The following is an 18,737-nucleotide window of genomic DNA, read 5'->3' on the forward strand; positions in this document are numbered from 1 at the left end:
TTCTTCGCGCCTCAGATGGAAGTTGATGAAGACGACGTCCAATGAAGAGCGCGATAGAGTGTTGTACTTTAACCCCAGGCGTGTATGCTTTTTCCACCGCCACTGTATCTCTCTGTGTATTTTGGTTTACCGGAACATGATGCACTCACAAGAGCAGGCAAAACTCTCCTGTCGCCATCCACGAAAACATTTTTCTTTTAGCTGTAGATCCTGACATTACCGGTTAAAAAATGGCAGGAGAAAAAGTGCATTTTGGTGTTTACAGTTTACTGTCACCTTCGTGGTGCTCCGGAATCGTTTGAGCATTGTTTCATCAATTTTAAACGTGCAGTACCGTTCTGGGATAACATGCAATGCAACGGACATTGGAAAAAAAACTTAATAATTCCACATTCTGTATGATTTCTCACGGCACGATCATTCCATTGCCTCTGGAAAACAGGGATATTGGACCGTTATTGTGAATCTGTTATATCTGCTAAAGACCATTTCTGTTGAATGATTGTACACCTAAAATAATTATTAGCCAAGAGTGAGTTTGTACTGGAGTGGCGCTAACTCTTAGTGCTATATTGTTCATTACCTTTCTTCTAGTTCTTTATTGCTTAAATGTGTTGTGTTATGATGTATTAGCTATGTGCTCTGCATTGACTCTTTTCTCGTGCTTTCTTGCTTAGGTGTGTTGATTTACCACTGTTTTCTGAACGTTTGTAGATAGCTTATATACCTAAAACATCACATCGATATAATATAAACCGTGTTGAGAAAAAGTGCGAACAGCATAGTGCGCAGGCAAATTGACCAGCGGAACTGACCTTGTCGCGCGGCCGCGGGTTGGAATCGAATTTGCCACAGTACTCGTTTCTTTAATATGTATTCCTTCATTTCACCCGCAAGACACTTAATGTGGCGTCGCTGTTGCTAGGCAGCGGCTCATGAGCGCAAGATCGGTTGACGAGATTCATTGCCGGGGTTGGTGAACTTTGGGTGCTTTCGCACGAATCGTTCTAAATTTTGCTACACATTATTACAAAACCAGCCGACTAGTTAGCACGTCTTAGCTACATTCTGGTGCGCCTCAGCGCTGATAATTTTGTGCTGAAAAAGCTTTCTAATTTCGCGATGGCAGGCATCCCTGTTCTCCAAAAAAAGTGCAGCCTTTTAGAAACTCAAATTTGGCAGCAGTATATAAAAATACTAAACCTTTATTGTGGTCCACTTTGACGTAACTATCTAAACAGCGCAGATCATATGCGAGAAAAAGCCATTACACTGACATCCATTGTGACACTTGCCTTAGCGATACTAAGAAAAAAATACAAATTGCTTTTCAGATGAAGTCTGTCATATCTAGGTTTCTTGTTCAGAGCATTGAATTACCTTTCCTTCAATTACAGGCTTGTGGGCTAAACTTACTTCGCAGCCTTCACATTGGCTTACAAGCGCCAGAATGGAACCGTGCATTCTACTGCTCGTGTTACAAGCTGCAGTCGTCCTATTTGTATCTTTTACCGTCCTCTGGGTGATTGACCGGAGACATAAGCTTTGTTTATTCAGAAAACATGGAATTCCTGGACCAGAACCCGAACTTGTTTGGGGGAACTGGAAACAACTAAAGAAGGGTACTCTTGAGGTAAGGTTAAGTGTGGCTCGTATTCGAAGTTAGATTTCCAAATTTGCTTCAGAGAACTTCTTCCTGGTCTTTTTGCATATGCGATGCTGAGTACAATAGTGGTTCAGAACAGACTCATGTCTGGTATTTTCGCGTAAAATCTGAAATTTCTGGTCTCATGATCGGTGACCGAATTCGTAACATTAGAAAAAGTTTATAAACTTCTCACGTTCAATAATTGTGAGAGCAGATGTAAAGAAATCTTGAGACGATCTTTGACAAACTACTCGAAAAATCGATAATGTCACACTGCAGGTTTTTGCAATGCTGTATGTTAGAACAAGGAGTACTCCATTATTTGCCGGTTTCAATTTCCGAAAATTTTGTTTCGCCTGAGTCCCAAAGAACGAATTTCGTAGCACTCTTCCGAGTTGATATTTTAGCACGCAGAAGGAATGGGAGGTAACGCAAGATCTATAAGGAATTAAAAAAAGCGTGGCAGCCATACGAGCATAAAATGCGAACAATTAGCTCACTTGCTTAAAATACTAGCGCTTTTGTTTGGAGAAAAGAAGTCGTTATCTATAATTTGGCTAGTAAAGAACAAGGTTTTTGTGGAAGCTGGCTATCAAGCTTAATTAAAAGGGTCGAAGGTGTAGCGAACTTTTAAAAAAGTTATTGCAGCGATGTACTCCGTATGTCAGCAAGTGATTATGATTTTTTAGTTGCCTGAGCAGCACTGCGCCCTATCTTAAGTGGATGCGCTCGGGTAGATCACAGTGAGTAATTGCTCCCTTATTACAAATCTACTCAACATTTTGGGGATTCCCTTAAACATATTGCCACATTCCTGGGCACTCTCGTGGCGCCGTCTCCCGGCCGAACTGCCTTAACTGGTATTCTGGCTAGCCTTAGCCATGGTGGCGGGCAGTGATTCTTCTTCGTCGTCTCTTCTGTGTGGTGCCCTCGGGAGTCCGCTGCTGCCTGGCGCTTCACAGTATAACGTGTCCTGGCCGTCCCGACTGTCTAGCCGTGACATATTTGGTGGAGGTGCTGGGTACCGTCCCATGTACACTGACCCCGAAGACGCCTTTGAAGCCAGTTCCCAACGCGTAGACACAACCCCCGTCCACAAAGCGAGCCGTCGCCTGCTAGGCCTACAGCCAGAGTTCAGCGGCCTGACAAAACCAAGGAAGATGACATAAACCACTGGTAGCCAGACCACTCAACGTTTTGGAGCTGACGCTCCGTTCGTGCTCCACGCGCCCCGGTCACCGCCGACGTTTCATGGAGACCGGTTTGAAGACGTTGAAGATTGGTTGGCCAGTTTCGACCGTGTGGCAGCCTTCAACCAGTGGGACGGTGAGTGGAAGTTGAGGAATGTCTACTTCGCGCTAGAGGACTCGGCAAAGATCTGGTTCGAGAACCACGAGACCTCTTTTGCCACCTGGGAGGTTTTTCGGCGTGAATTGCTAGCGACATTCGGAAACAGTGAAAGAAAAGAGAAGGCTGAAGTCGCTCTGCACTCCAGGTCGCAGCAGCCAAATGAGAGCGTCACCATGTTCGTTGAGGACATGATGCGTCTCTGCAATCGAGCCGAACCTGCTATGGCCGAGGCCAAGAAAGTGCGGCACCTAATGCGGGGTGTCAAGGAACAGCTCTTTGCTGGACTTGTCCGCGACCCTCCAAGGACAGTGGCCGATTTCACAAGGGAGGCAATGAGCATGGAGCGCTCCTTGCAGGAACGCGGCGCGCAGTACGGCCGACAGGCTAGTATGGCAACCGCTCAAATCTGCACGCCCACGACGCTGCCCGCAGAGGATCTACGAGAGCTCGTCAGGAGCATTGTTCGCGAAGAACTAGCAAAACTCCGCTTCGAAACCCCACAGCCCAGCGTCGCTGCACTGTCGGACGTGGTGCGGGATGAAATCCGGCGAGTGGTGCAGCCAGCACCAGTGGTTCCGGAGCCGCAGCCCTACATCATGACCTACAGCGAAGCACTTCGACGGCCTGCGGCAGTGGCACAACCTTTTTCACCTGTGCCGGCTGTACAGTACCCACGTCCAGCTGTGCCCACCACCGTGCCGCAGGAATTCTGGCCCGCAATGCGTAAAGCGGATGTGTGGCGTACGCCGATGAACCGGCCACTCTGCTAACACTGCGGTGAGCCCGGTCATATCCTGCGCCACTGCCCCTACCGTCGCATGGGTTTAAAGGGAGACTGAAGCACTTTTTCTGAAAATCGGGCTGGCAGCGGCATCCTATAGTTTTTCATGCTGTATACTGGAATATCGCATCCAAATAAGGCAAAAACAAGCGCGAATTGCCTTTTTTAGCCGAAATATGCGGCCTGTGCCTCGGGGCACGCCGCGCGGCGCGCCGCCGCCCGTGATTGGTCAAGAGAGGTCGTGACGTCACTTTGAGGACTGGAGAAGCTGCCGATGCGGATCCGGCGCTGCGTTGAGGGCAGATCGCAGCTTTTCGTGTCGTTGTAAAAGCGAATACGGCGAGTATTTTTTTTTACTGACCACCGAAGAAAAGGATACTACAGTTTGCTCATTCCACGTATCGCCTGAAACCAAAAAAGACACAAGCAAAAAATTCTATGCCTAGCACAAGCATACGCCAGCGTCAAAGACGCGATGCAGACCATGCGTAAAAGGTGCCAGCACAACCTCGGCTCGTATTCTCGGAAAGAAAGGGGTGTGAACAATACTCAAGTCAATTACCACCACCGGACGCCTCCTGGCTCGCCCGGAAGAGCGTCATCCTAAAGAAAAGGCCCAAAGCACTGTGTACAAAAAATCCTGTTCTCAGTACCCGGCGTTGCAGGTTGGGGCAAGAAAGTATTTCAAGGAAACGATGAAGGAGCACAAAGTTGGTGTCAAAATTAGCGAAGCCCAGTGGCCAAGCACTGCGAGGCATGTGACCACAAGATAGTGACGCAATCATGGTGCGCTGGAAACCAAGCCAAATACGCTTCACTCCTGGCGCGTTCAGCAGATGCCACAAAATATTAATCGCTGCCTCGGAAACGTTCGCCCTTCCTAGATTTGCAGTTTAGGTTCAGTGAAATAGTTGCCAACTACATGTGTGTTTAAAAGCCAAGCTAGCTGCAACTCGCCCGCTGCCACAACTTCATGAAGAAACCGAGTAAGGTTGCGGTGTTTTCTTGGAAAAACTCGGTTGGCATTCATTTCTCTCATAAATTTGCATCCGAAATCAACGTCGAACGCTTTCATTTAATTTCTTAGCTAGGATTGAACGAGATGCCGCATATGAAGAGCTTCGATGCTTGCTTGCTTTGCTTTATTGTGCTTTGCTCTGCTTGCTTGCTTGCTTGGGCACGTCGAACCGAGTATAAAATCACTAACCGAGCCTTGCTGAGCACGTCTCAGGTGGTCTGGCCGCACCTAAGCTGAGGAGAGCGACACATGCTTAAGCCTCTATAAGGTTTCTTCAGGGGCTAAGTGAGCATGTTTCTACTTTTAAAAGAGGCGCTTCTTCGGAATGGTGACACGCCTCTTATGCGCGAGGAAATCAATGGAACTGTGTCATGGTTCAGCCGCGGCTTTTCGACAGAAATCTCCAGAGATCACACTAGGACAAGCTCTGCCTGTAGCCGCTCTTACGAAAGTGTTTCGAGCAGAGTAAGCTTGCTTTAGTCGGCTTGAATTCTTCGTCACAGCAGCGAGCGGTTGCGCTGCGAGCTTGTGATCTTGCGGAAAACAGTGGAAGACGACACAGTCGCGGCCGTAGTTGTTCGTGGACACGAACGCAGAGTAGTACCTGTTGAATCTGATTCTTAAGCTCGGCTGACACGCTTTGTACGTCACAACGCACGCAGTACGAGGAACAACGCATGCAGCACGAGAAACAACGCGCGCTGACAGCGCGCTCGGGTGCGCCGAAGCATCCCCGGCTCCTCAACATGACGTCACGCTGGCCGACATGGACGAGGTTTCCCTCTCCGCTGTTCCCCTCTCCTGCGCTCGCGCGGGGCGCGGGAAATTTAAACATCGCATTTTTAATTGGTGATTGCGCCACTGTTTTAGCCAAAATCGAAAAAATAATTTCACAGACGTGATCAGCAATGACAGTACTTCAAAACCCTAGAAGGTTAGCTGATTCGAAAACCGCCTCAGTATCCCTTTAAGGGGTTTTGCTTCGGACGCTCCTCGCCCGCTACGGCGAGCGACCTCAGTAGATTGAACAGTACCTGAGTTCCAACCTGCAGGCTCCGACTGTGCCGCAACGTCATTCTCGATCCCCATCGCCACGGAGATTCTCTTCTCCCAGCCGTCCATCAACCTCTGGCCAATTCAGAGGCACGTCCCCACGGCGGGAAAACTGAAGACGGCGTCCTCCGGGGGTAGGGCCGCCGAGGCTGGAACGAGACAAGAGCCTCCACTCGACGATTTGCAGCGACGACGAGACCAACGACCACCTGACCCGATGAGCCCACCGACGAAGAGCCAGCGATTGGCTTCAACGGAAATGCCAGTTACCGCCGATAATTTAGAAATAACCGCACTAGTGGTTACAGGCGCCGATTTCTCTGTGGTAAGCAGCCGGTTAGCCACGACCCTCAGGAAGGTTTTGACACCTTGGACTGGGCCGCAGACCCGCACAGCCGGCGGCCATGTTGTGACGCCGACCGGCGTCTGCACCTTGCGAATTCAGATCCGCGGCGTCACTTTCCCCGGCTGCTTTGCTGTGCTTCCTGAGTGCTCTAAAGACCTGATACTCGGTTTGGATTTCCTCCGGGACTACGGGGCGGTCATCGACTTTAAGGAGCTCATCGTCTCGTTTGCCGCACACCGCACTGTTGCCGACGAACCCCAGCAACGCAGGACTAAGTTGCGGGTCTGCGGTGATGACGTGGTGATTCCGCCGAGAACCAGCAAGTTAGTAACTGTGGAGTGCGATGACAGCGCCGGCCCCCATGGTATCGCTGAAGCCAACATGTCGCTGCTCCTGGGTCGGCAAGTGTGTGGAACAGCATCGTTACAAATTCGAGCTATTGATCAGCTGACTGCCGCCCTACATTACCCTAGCCTTCACGGCTACCTCAGTTGGTACAGGGACTGCTCCGGTGTAGCGATGGCCTGTGGTTGGAGCCTCGGACCATGACCAATTTTGCTTTAACTGCGAAGTTTCTTTAGAAGATGCACAGCATTCCTTTATATCCATACAGCTGTGCTTAGGCGGGTGTCAGTGAGTAATTAATTCTTAATTACTATCAGAAATACCTTTCTGTAATGATTCGTAGTGATCTACGCTGATTTAGGTCGAATTTTTCTTCAACTACGAAGTTTGTGCAGAAGCTTTACAGCTTTTTTTATAGCCCCATAGCTGCACTTGGGTGGATCCCAATAAATAATTATTCCCCTATTACTATCACAAATGCCTTTCTGTAATGATTCGTAGTGATCCACGTTTTTTAGGATCATTCAGTGTGTGTCGAAGTCCCAGTAACGAGATATGCTTGTATTTAGCCTCTAATGAAACTTCCCCGCCACGGCGGGAATGGAGATTAAGGTCTTGGGCTCTGCCACGCAATTACGCCGCCCTTGAGCGGTTCCAGTAAGTGTAAAAACGAACGCCTGAGATACACTTTTCCCCTTGGTGCGCTGTTTACCTCTGGGAGCATGCTTTCGTTCCTGCCATTATTTCCAGTGGTCAGCGTCCCGGAATAACACAAAATTCATTTTCCATTGTTTCATTTAAGAAAATTTCTTTTTTCACCTGCTCTCCAAGCTCAGTTTTGGTATCCAGTGTATTAAAAACAGTACATCGTGCACTTGAAACACAAAAAGAATGAAAATATATTTTTCTTGCTGTAAACTGCTTATGTATCTTACACAGTGAAGTGATGTCTACAGCCTGGTGCTTAATATACACATATTTACTGTTAATCAACGCGTCCTTTCCCTCACGCATATGTGCAGGTCATGGCGGAATGGATAAAACAGTATGGGAAAGTGTTTGGAATTTATTTCGCCGAAAAGCCCTGCCTGGTTATTACGGACCCAGCAATGATCCAAGAATGTTTCATCAACGCTACCAAGGTCTTCCAGGATCGGCCTGTGTACTTTCTGAATACGGAGCCATTGTCGAGCTCGATGCCTTTGTTGACAGGTATGTATCCGGCAAGAAAGTAATAGTCGCATAGACGCGGTCAGTTGATTTCTGCGCTTTTCAGTACAAATCTACGCATATGCTTATCGATGCACAGATCCTAAGAGTGGCTAACAAAATACGGTTTGCCATTTTGGAGGTCGCTACTTGTTACCTGATTGAAATAAGCAGTAATTGAGGCTTCTAGTGGTCTCTTTTCGACCCTTATAAAAACAGTGTTAGCCAGGTTTACGCTGACGTGTTTGTATTTGACAGAATACCATGATATGCCATGTTCAGAACTGTGCTTTAATCCTCCAGTACTTATCAAAAATTATAAAATAACATTCTGAACTTCTATTTTTTCTTTACCTGGCGCGGTTTTGTGGGAAATTATTTCAGACAGTCTTGATGAGTGATATGAAATATTTGTGCATACAGTTAACGGCACCAACTTGCGCTCAACGTCGAAAGTGCAGAAAATAACAGCGCAAAGGCATATTTAGGCACGTATACACTAAATGTGGGAGAAAATTCAAAAATCGCAGCGTCATTTGCTGATTCATTAACACACTTCATTTACTAGGATTCTTTTTCAGCTAGTTTCGCGTCTGCAGGAATGGACATTTTTATTTTGGTCTTAGAAAAACGCGCATAAACCAATTGACGAAATGTTGTCAGGATACGAGATTTCTTCGCTTGCACTACGCAAAAATATTTATGGTTTTACCGTGCCTATATGCTGCAGACGCCAAGTGTTAAATTGTTCAAGCAGGAGCAACGGATATGGATGGAAAAACTTTATTTTCGTCAGAGAGCATGTGTGGACGATTCCGTGTTAGATGGCCATCAACCCATGGCTGACGGCGACCTGGGTGGCCCACTCCACGGCCCTGGTCTGGACGACCGGGTCTGAGCTGGCCAGCACGGCCTCCCACTGCTCGAGGTAAGGATCACGCATAATGTCCGCCGGTGGCGGTGCTATGCTACAGCTCCATAATACGTGGTCATAGGTTGCCAATTCGTGACACCATTTGCACTCCGGCTGAATGTCCGGGTAGATTTTGCTCAACACGTATGGGTTGAAGAAACATCTAGTCTGCAATCGTCGCCAGACGCATTCCTGCGCCTTCACCAATTGCTTGTCCGGGGGTGGGTAAATCCTCCGCTCAAGTCTGAAATGATTAGTAATGTCATGAAAGGATACCAGCCCATCTCTCGTGGACCTTCCCGGGACGTCCGGCTCACCTACTCGGCTGACGAAACCTCGAGCATTCATGTGAGCCGTCTCGTTCCCAGGGTTCCCAGAGTGTGCAGGTACCCAGACAATTTCCGCCTCCGTAATCCCTCGCTCCGTGGCCCGATTCAGCAACCGCGTCGCTGTGACAGATATTGTGCCCCTCGCCAAATTTCGGATGGCTGTTTTTGAATCGCTGAAGATCAGGTCAGCATTACTACTAGTCATAGCTAGTGCTATCGCCGCTTCCTCTGCAGTTTCTGGGGAGCGGGTTTTGACTGATCCAGAGGCGATCAAGCGTCCCCGCCCGTCCACCACCGCAAATGAAAATGCATCCTTGTCCTTATACTCGGCGACATCTACATAGACTGCCCCGTTGTACTTCCCGTACTTAGCATGTAAAGCTTTGGCTCTTGCCTTCCTGCGGTCCCGTGATGTATTGGATGCATGTTCTTGGGCAAAGGTTTTATGTACAATCCCTTGTGCATTTCCCACCTCATCTGAATTTTCGTGTCACCGGCGGGAACGTCAACTCCAATGCCGATCCTTTCCAATATGTCCCTTCCTGCTTTTGTTTTTGAAAGCCTACCGAGCTGCATAACCAAGTGCGCCTCCCGTAGTTCTTCTAGGGTGTTGCGCTCCCCTAATCCCAGCAGCCTTTCGGTAGGCGCATTGTGAGGCAACCCAAGGGCCGCTTTATACGCCTGCCTAATCATAGCCTCCACCTTTCCTTTTTCCGCCGCGTCCAACTTCAAATGAGGCGTCGCATACACTATTCTACTAAGCACAAATGCTTGCACTAGCTTACACAAGTCTTTTTCCTTAACACCTCTCTTACGATTGGCGATTCTCCTGATTAGTCGCACGGTAGCATTGACCGTATTTTTAAGCCTTTGCAAGGACTCGCTATTCTTCCTGTTAGTCTGCAGATACATACCCAGGATCCTGATCGTTTGGACCTCAGCCACCGGTACTCCCCCCACTTTCACCTCTAAAGGTGGTGGCGGCATATAGTGCCTCTCATGTATCCCTCTTGTTTTATCCCTGAGCACAAAAAGCTCGGACTTGAGCTGAGAGCACGAGAGTCCTGCTTCCCCTGCTAGCTCCTCCACAATATACACCGCCTGTTGTAGAGTTTCTTCCAATTGTGCGTCACTGCCTCTTGTTACCCATAGAGTAATGTCATTCGCATAAAATGTATGTTTAAGTCCCGATATCCCTTGCAGCCTGGGTGGTATCTTGATCAAGGCGAGATTAAATAGGAAGGGCGATAATACCGACCCTTGCGGTGTCCCCCTGCCCCCCAATGGGAAGGGATCCGATTTCATTTCTCCGACTACAATCTCCGCAGTCCTACCCTCCAGAAACGATCTGATGTACCGGAAGGTTCTACCCCCCGGTCCTATGTCCGATAGGTTCCTCAATATTGCCTCATGGGTAACATTGTCAAAGGCCTTAGTGAGGTCGAGCCCCAAGATGGCTATCTTGGGGCTCGTGCCCGTGCCGTACCCAGGATCAACCACGTCTTTTTTGAGCTGTAACATGACGTCCTGCGTCGATAAATTAGCCCTGAAGCCAATCATTGTTTCAGGAACCAACTCATTGTCCTCTACATAACCCTGAAGCCTCTTCAGGACTACATGCTCCATCAATTTGGCCAAGCACGACGTTAGCGAGATGGGACGCAGATTCTCAATGCAGAGTTTCTTCCCTGGTTTAGGAATAAATGTAATCCTAGCATGCTTCCACTCTGGCAGAATCTCCCCGGCCGCCCAAAATTTATTCATCAAATTCGTGAGTGCCCCCACTGACTTGAAATCCAGGTTCCTCAGCATTTTATTAGTAACCCCGTCCGGACCCGCTGCTGACGTGGTACGAAGCTGGCCCATTGCAAACTCCACCTCCGCCTGCATCCAATTCAAGGTTTTCCTCTCCCGAGTAATCCGGGAAGCAACCGCCCGCCTCTCTGTTTATGTAACGACTTCGGAGTTCATGTATAAATTCCCCAATCGTGCCTTGATACCGATGCACTAACCTATAGCCATTTGCCCCTTCTGCGCAGATTTGGTTGCCGCCGGGTCTAAAAGGTGCCTCAACAACTGCCATGTTTTTTTGCATCCGAATTGCCCATTCATCCGGTCATAAATCTGCCCCCACTGTTTGCACTGCAACTCCAATGTGTAGGTTTCGATTTCTCGTTCTAGCTTGGCCATCTTCCTACGGAGGACACCATTATGCCTTAGTTTCCTCCACCTCCGAAGGAGACTCGCATGTGCTTCCCACATGTGTAGCAATCTAGAGTCAGCCGTAAAGCCCTCCTCCTCCGTCGGAACCTCTTCTGTGGTACTCTTCACGGCCTGCTTGAGTGTGTCAATCCAGGCTCCTAAGTCCTCGATTTCCCCGTTCACTGTGTCATTCCTGTATTGCCGAAATCGGTCCCAGTCCGTCACTCCATCACAACAACGGATAGCAACTCTCGGGGAAATATACTGTTATATGTTGCGATTCTGTTGAAATAATTTGTAATTTTTCGATACCGTTTACATACGCATTACCTAACTTACTACCCCTTAATGCACTCGTCTCGTAGCCATAATGCTTCTCAGTGTGTATTTTCCTCACTACAAGTATTAAATAGTTAGACGAAAACATACTGGGGCAGGCTTACAGGCCACGAAAAGTTTCTCTTCAATCAATTTTCTGCTGTTAATGATGAGAGTAATGGTCTTAGGGAACAGGTGGCTCTGTTGCTGTTGCTTTGCTTATTAACGCAATGTCACACACCTATATCCATGGACCTCCGAAACACTTGTGCACGTGTTTGCAGCCCAGGCAGCCAGTCAATGCGCACATGTTCAGAAACTTGATCGGCAAACAGGAACTCTTGACAGGACACCAACTGATCTATACAAAGGAACACCGAGAAACAATATCGTATTCACACGTATTGTTTTACAATAGTGTATAAAGGCGTGAGAGGAAATGCAACCGGTGCTAATTAATACCTCTTGCATATATTTTGTAGCTGCACCAAAAAGTTAACTATTCAACCTCAGGATTTCTAAGACACACACAGTTCATAACACACACACTAAAATCGTAATGTCTGCTGCCTTAGGCACACATTCATTCTTTACAGCCTATTACTCCATCTAAGCCGTGTTCCCTGCGCAGATCGCCAAGCAGGTTTGAGTTTTGAGTTCCAGCTTTTCGCAAGCTCTTTTGTCGTACCACAGCTAGATATGACAATAAATAAGCTATGACTGGCCTCGTCCCAAGTACTCTCTGGAGCCTCCTGAGATCATACTTCCTACCACTTACAAAAATGCCCCCTGAGAAAGTGTTGGATTTCTCATGAGCAGAATCAACATGCCATGTTGAGTTTGTGTTGGGACCAGGATGGCCTCGCGTTGGTGAATTATTGAGGCCGAATTGAAACTCATTGGAAAAGTGGCCACTGTGCTAGAGCTTAGCATCCTCAACAGAATTTCTGCATTGTTTTCATGTGGAAATCACGTTGAAATTCTGGGGCGATTCAACACATCATTCTGAATCTCGGCTGTGGTTGAAAAGAAATTCCTAGGAATACATTTGTATTGCGTCATATGCCTACAGATGCAATTTTCGGCGGTGTATTTACATTCATTGCTACAATTTCTCGTTAACTTGACTGATATCCCCAGCTGTGTAGTTCTCCACACATACGCACAAACGCACATATGTTGACATAAATACATACACTCTCGCCTGTACAACCATCAGATAAAGAGCATCAAACAGTATCACACATGAGGTTACGGCATGACCTCACTACGAGTTCATAACTTTTGCCACTTCAAGCACAATCCCAGCTTCCCCCTTATATACTCCTACACATGGGAGCCCGGATCTGCGCAGGTGGTGGCCTGGCGATCAGCAAAGTTATTTCAATTATAACTATACTATTTATTTATTTTATGTGTAGTAGAAGTAATCAAGGTCACATGCAACGTTCTGTTAGTTAAAGACCTTGATTCATTCATAAACAATAGAAAGAAAGCCCTAATTAATCGCCCTTTTTTATGAGCGCACATTCGAACCCTCCAAAGTAGGTATGCTTGAAAGAGCATATTGCACCACTAGCACTTTTTTCTGTGCAAGAAAATCACTTTGAGCGTTTTACGAGAGTCTTAAAAGTGCTGAATGCGTTCTTAACATGTATAATGTGATAAGGTTCTGTTTACGCGACGCATGTCGAACTGATTTCAATTAGTTAGGGCCGCCGCGGTGGCTTAGCGGTTATGGTGCTCGGCTGCTGACCCGAAAGGCGCGGGTTCGAACCCGGCCGCGGCGGCTGGAATTTCTTTGGAGGAGAAATTCTAGAGGCCCGTGTACTGTGCGATGTCAGTGCACGTTAAAGAACCCCAGGTGGTCGAAATTTCCGGAGCCCTCCACTACGGCGTCTCTCATAGCCTTAGTCGCTTTGGGACGTTAAACCCCATAAACCATCAATTAGTTAGGCTTAGAAACGGCTGCTATGAGACCCAGTTCAACGTAAACTCAACAGAAATTACTCAACAATTAATTCGTTGACGACGTTCAACAAAAATTTTGTTTTGCAGATATTGAGTAGGCTCACCATGCATAGAGTTCATGTTGGTTTTCAGTTGATTCAACAAGAGCTCAGCAAGGCGTCAACTGAAGCTCAAAAGTCATTTTTGTAAGGGTCGGTCACTCGGCTATGCAATAGGTCGTTGTCATCGACTTAAGAAACTTAAATGCCGGGAAGCGCTCATTTTTCTTTGCCAGTCGCGGTGTTTCCGTGTTCTGGGAAGCTCGCATCAGTCGCTAGCATGGAGCAACAGCGTTGTGCTCTAGCTCGCGTGAAAGGCGAAGCGATCTCGGATTTCTACTCTGTATAGAAAGATATTCGTTCAATAGTCAGCTGAGCTGATAGGCTTGGGCCGTCTCTAGATCAAGTCTTGTTGGTAACACGAATGCAAGTGAACGGTGTGCTTTCTGCATTATAGCTATCATCGTGGTACCCACCATTCAACGCCTTTGAGGCTAGCGCATGCTTAATTGCAATTTTTAATTAGCGCAAATCAGTGAAATGCCAAATAAGCTTGTTAAAGAAAATTGTTCGAGTGACATCCAGATGTTGATTCTTCTGCCACAGGGGAGAAGTGGAGAAAAGCACGGGCAGTGTTCAACGCATGCTTCTCCGCTGGCAGAGTGAAGAATCTTTCTGGAACTGTAGCTTCTAGCGTGGACCGGTTCATTCAAAAACTGGACGAAGCTTGCCATGCTGGAGTTCCCGTCCACGCATTTGAGGCGTCACACGCCTTGGTGCTAGACATGGTCGCCAGAATGGTTCTTTCCTGGCAGGTATGTTATTGCACTTCTGAGCACCAGCGTAGCAAACTTAAACGAAAACGCACTACGTGCATTATTAAAAGTTTGGCAGCTCCCATTCTTTGGGAGTGGGGAAGTGATATTGTGCTCAAAATTTGGGCGAGACCTAAAAAGTCTGATGTTCAAAAAAAAAGCTGACATATTCAAAGGGGGATAAAAACCTGAAACTCTTGCGAATAGTTTCCCATGAGGCTTTCCACAGCACCCCACGGGAAATCACTCTAAAATATCCCCGTCTCACTTGGTTCATCAGTAACCGTACACTGCTGGAAACACCATATCGTGCGATCTTATGAGTACTCCTGTGATCAGGAGAAAGTAAAGGCGGGTGGTTTCGGTTCCGGCAGCCAGAGAAACGCATGTTTAACTGTTTGAAGTGCCCTATAGGTGTATAACTGTTCATTGTACAGCCCTGTTTAACGCATCTCTATAGTACAACTAGCCTTTATGGGAGAGTTGGGGGTGTTGACACAAAATCGACTAGCCTTACCCGCTGCTGAATGCCTAATATTTAGATGCCCCTGTCTCACTGGCCTCATCGTGACTGTTTTTGTGTAATGCTCATGGCGAAATAAAATAAGCAGAGATAAAATTAGAGGACAACAAGCAGAGAAACGAATTGTCCATTGAAGTTGTTTTTTGTAAGAAATAGTGCCTAGATCAAACGGCAAATATTGACTGGGACACGCGCAAAGCAGGCAAGCAGCAATTGCGGTTAAAAGGAAAATCTTTGTCATACCGAGGTAGGGTGATTAACTGCAATACAAGTGACCTTAATTGCAATGTACTCCGCATGAACTGTTTCCCTCTGAGAATTTAGGGTTTCTTGTAACAAATACTTTAGTTGATATTTAATCGAAGTTTTTTTCTAAGTTTCCAACGTAACTTGTGCGCAGTGATCGCCACTGTGAGGCCACTATATATTTAAAGCGAATGGAGTGATCCTAACTGACATTTTTGAGTCATTTAAGAGGAGATTTTACCACATAAAATTTCAGTAGAAGATTCCAAAACGCAACTTTCTTTTCAACAGGTTGACTGCCAAGCAAACAGTGATGAGCCGGTCCTGAAGGCACTCAAAGTTATATTCAGAGAAGCGGACAGCGCCGTATTTGAGGGTGCTTTAGCCTTCCCCGTGTTGCGTTTCTTCCTCTGGTGCCTGTACCCATTTTCCGCGTTCTACAAGGCTACACAAACGATAGCTGTTGGCGCCCTGGAAATCATAAACCGGCGTATCAGCGGTAAGGAGGCGCCAATGAACGACATTCTGCAGCATATTCTTGACGCTCAGATGGGAAAGGGAGATTTCTCAGCAGCGACGAGCGCCCACGCTCGTTCTATCGATGATCGGGCCTTGCTTTCAAACCTTGCGATGCTTATCATGGCCGGCTTCGAAACTCCTTCTGCGTCACTCGGTTTCCTCTTATACCTTCTCGCAAGGCACCCAGAGGAGCAAGACAAGATACGAACTGCTACTGCAGCAAATCATAAAGGCAAACTACAAATGGAAGGAATTAGCAACGTGGAGACGGCATCCGGCAATAGAGTGTCGGATACATTTCGTGGCTCCAAGCGACTGCAAAGTCAAAAGATTCGCAAAAGTGACCAACGTGTAGATTATCGGGATGTAGGCTCAAAGGTCGACGATAGCGACGAGATAGAGAGTGGCCACGAGAAAGAGAATGTAGATGAAAAAAGGCAGTTTTCACAAGACAGCGTGTACTTAAAATCGCTGAATAGTTCGGCGCAGGTAAACGTAAACCTCCTCCAGGATGATAACGTAATGAATCTTGAACGTCTAGATATCGTAGTTCGGGAAGGAATGCGCCTATATCCACCCGTTCCAATCATGATCATGCGTCTGTGCTCAGAAGATACCACGATACTTGGCCAGTTCATTCCAGCAGGGACAACCGTGATGTCACCGCCTTGGCACGTACACCGGGATCCCGAAATCTGGCCTGAACCAGAGCGCTTTCTCCCGGACCGGTTCACTGCTGAACGCCGGGAGTTTCTGCCGTCTACCTACTACTCATTCGGACTTGGACCGAGAATGTGCACTTCGCATAGGCTGGGAATGTTGATGTTGAAGAAAACGCTCTACAGCGTAGTGGAGAGGTACCACCTGAGTCTCGACGAACAGGTCCCCGACCCTCTTCCCGTCACTGCGGACAAAGAATTACTAAATCCAGCAGCGACAGTAAAAATTCTTTTCAAGCGAAGGAATATCCAGCAAGTTGAAGTTACCGAAGAAGGAACATGGTGAAGCTTGGGCACGACTGGTCCTAGAGACGAGAATTTTATAGCAATAGCATCTGACAGCAGATGTACGCATTATTAGCACAACGAAGTCATGCATCAGTTCATACCAAAAAACTTGTAGTCGTTACTGAGAATAAACGCGAAGCTGCAATATATCTCGCTTGTAGTCGTTCTTAGTGCTATTCTCATGACGTGCGTAATTGTTCAGTTTTAGGTCTATAGCCGATACAACCGATAGTGCACCGAAACAATAGTGCCAGTTTCTAGCCAACACATCGTCGTCCATGTGCGGCTAGGTGTGACGTCAACATCCAGACTGCTGCCAATGCATGTGCCAATGGATGCAATAATCATGGTATATTTTGTTGGAGAGGGCGCTTTCTTCGAAACGCACTGCGGTGCTTACGATATGCTCGCCCAAAACCCCTTATAGTGAAGTAGGGCAGTTTGTTCATTGAGGCAGTAAAGTAGAACCGCGCGATAAAAACGGGATGATAGCCACAGGTAAGGACACATGTGTAAATAAAGCGCTATTGTCTTGTCTCTGCCCTAGGACGAGATCTCTTAGATGCCTAGTAATGGTTGATGATCTGTGAACAACGTGAATGCCCTCTCATATAGGTAGCGATGAAACTTCTTGAGAGCAAAGATTATTGCCAGCGCTTCTGGCTCGATCTGGGCATAGCCACGCTCAGCTTGAGATAACGTCCTGGAAGCAAAAGCAACAAGCTTTTCTAGCCCACTTGGAAGTATGTGAAAAAGAACCGCGCCGAGCCCATACTGCGACGCATCACAGCTTAGAGCCAAGGGTTGCTTCGGGTCGTAGTAAGCAAGTACCGGACTGGTCGTGAGCAAGTTCTTTGTTTTTCGAAACGCGCGAGAACATTCGCTTGTCCATTTCCAACGCGTGCCCTTCTTCAGGAGCTCGTAGAGCGGCGTAGCCACAGTCGCCAAGTTCGACAGGAACTTGGAGTAGAATGTTACCATTCCCAGGAAAGACTTCAGTTCAGTACCATTTGTAGGCTCCGGTGCACGCTCTATTGCCCTTGTTTTCGATGCCAGTGGCTTTATTCCATCCGCTGAAATTATGTGGCCCAGATAGCGGACTTCACTGCAAAAGAGCTTGCATTTTTCCATGCGCAGCGTCACATTGTGCTCCTGCAATCGTGTCAAAACTTCTTCCAGCCTTTTCCGACATTCATTCTCACTTGAACCTCCAATGATGACATCATCAATATAACACCCTACTTGAGGGATACCCTTGAGAAGTCCGTCCATGAGCGACTGGAATATGGCAGGAGCACTGGCAATGCCGTAAGGGAGCCGCTGGTACTGGTAAAGGCCTTGGTGGGTGTTTATAGTTAAAATCGCCTTTGCATCTTCGGCAAGTTCTACTTGCTGGTAAGCGGCAGCAAGGTCTAGGACGCAGAATACTTTTGAGCCTGCCAATGTTGTGAACAAATCTTCTGGCAAGGGAAGAGGGTAGTGCTCAGTCAGCAGCACAGGGTTCACCGTGACCTTGTAGTCACCGCACAACCGCACTTTTGCTCCTCCGTCTTTCGGTACCACTACCAGCGGAGTCGCCCAATCGCTCCTGGTGACCCTTTTCAGTACCCCCGCCCGTTCCAAGGCGTCTAAGTCTTCGGGCACAGCTTGCTTCAATGCAAAAGGCACGGGACGGGCCTTGCAAAATACTGGCTTGCTGTCTGGCTTCAAGAGGACCTGTGCTTTGTAGCCCGTTATCAGCCCCATCTGTGGCGAAAACAAAGCCTGAAACTTCTTCTTAAGTTCCTCCACGGCGTCGTCTTGCTGTATAGCATGAACTTCCTGCCAGTTTAATTTTAGCTTCCTCAGCCAGTTGCGGCCGAGCAGACACGGCAACACCTTCCCACCGTCATCTACTATCAGAACAGGTAGAACGTCAGCTTGGTTAGCGTGCTCAACACGCACATCAGCCGACCCTACGACCGGCACTAGTTCTCCTGTGTACGTTCGTAAAGGAACCGTAGCCGTCGTTACTGTCAGATGGGGAAACTTACGAAGAAAAACTGACTTCGGCATGACGGTGACGGACGCCCCTGTGTCTATTTGCATCCTTAAGGCCTGTCCTTC

At 47.6% G+C, this 18,737-nt stretch overlaps 1 protein-coding gene and 1 pseudogene across 1 annotated transcript; one reads left to right on the plus strand and one right to left on the minus strand.

Moving 5' to 3' along the window:
- The first annotated feature begins 1,450 nt into the window (after positions 1–1,450).
- Positions 1,451–16,629, plus strand: LOC149346384 (cytochrome P450 3A4-like). The gene is made up of 5 exons (XM_089541313.1): positions 1,451–1,633; positions 7,564–7,753; positions 14,128–14,336; positions 15,397–15,835; positions 16,112–16,629. Exons 1-5 carry the CDS (start codon positions 1,451–1,453, stop codon positions 16,627–16,629), a joined length of 1,539 nt encoding a protein of 512 aa, XP_089397439.1.
- Positions 8,571–10,513, minus strand: LOC149346385 (uncharacterized; annotated as a pseudogene).
- Positions 16,630–18,737: the final 2,108 nt, after the last annotated feature.

The sequence above is a fragment of the Amblyomma mixtum genome, chromosome 4, assembly GCF_055824585.1.
Source record: "Amblyomma mixtum isolate Tamu chromosome 4, ASM5582458v1, whole genome shotgun sequence".
Classification (NCBI taxonomy): Eukaryota; Metazoa; Arthropoda; class Arachnida; order Ixodida; family Ixodidae; genus Amblyomma; species Amblyomma mixtum.

What these genes read in the sequence shown, in the direction of transcription:
- LOC149346384 (XM_089541313.1), top strand. Translation starts at nt 1,451, where the DNA reads ATGGAACCGTGCATTCTACTGCTCGTGTTACAAGCTGCAGTCGTCCTA. An exon ending in TAAAGAAGGGTACTCTTGAG is followed by an intron (nt 1,634 to 7,563) that starts GTAAGGTTAAGT and finishes GCATATGTGCAG; the next exon opens with GTCATGGCGGAATGGATAAA. An exon ending in GAATGGTTCTTTCCTGGCAG is followed by an intron (nt 14,337 to 15,396) that starts GTATGTTATTGC and finishes TCTTTTCAACAG; the next exon opens with GTTGACTGCCAAGCAAACAG.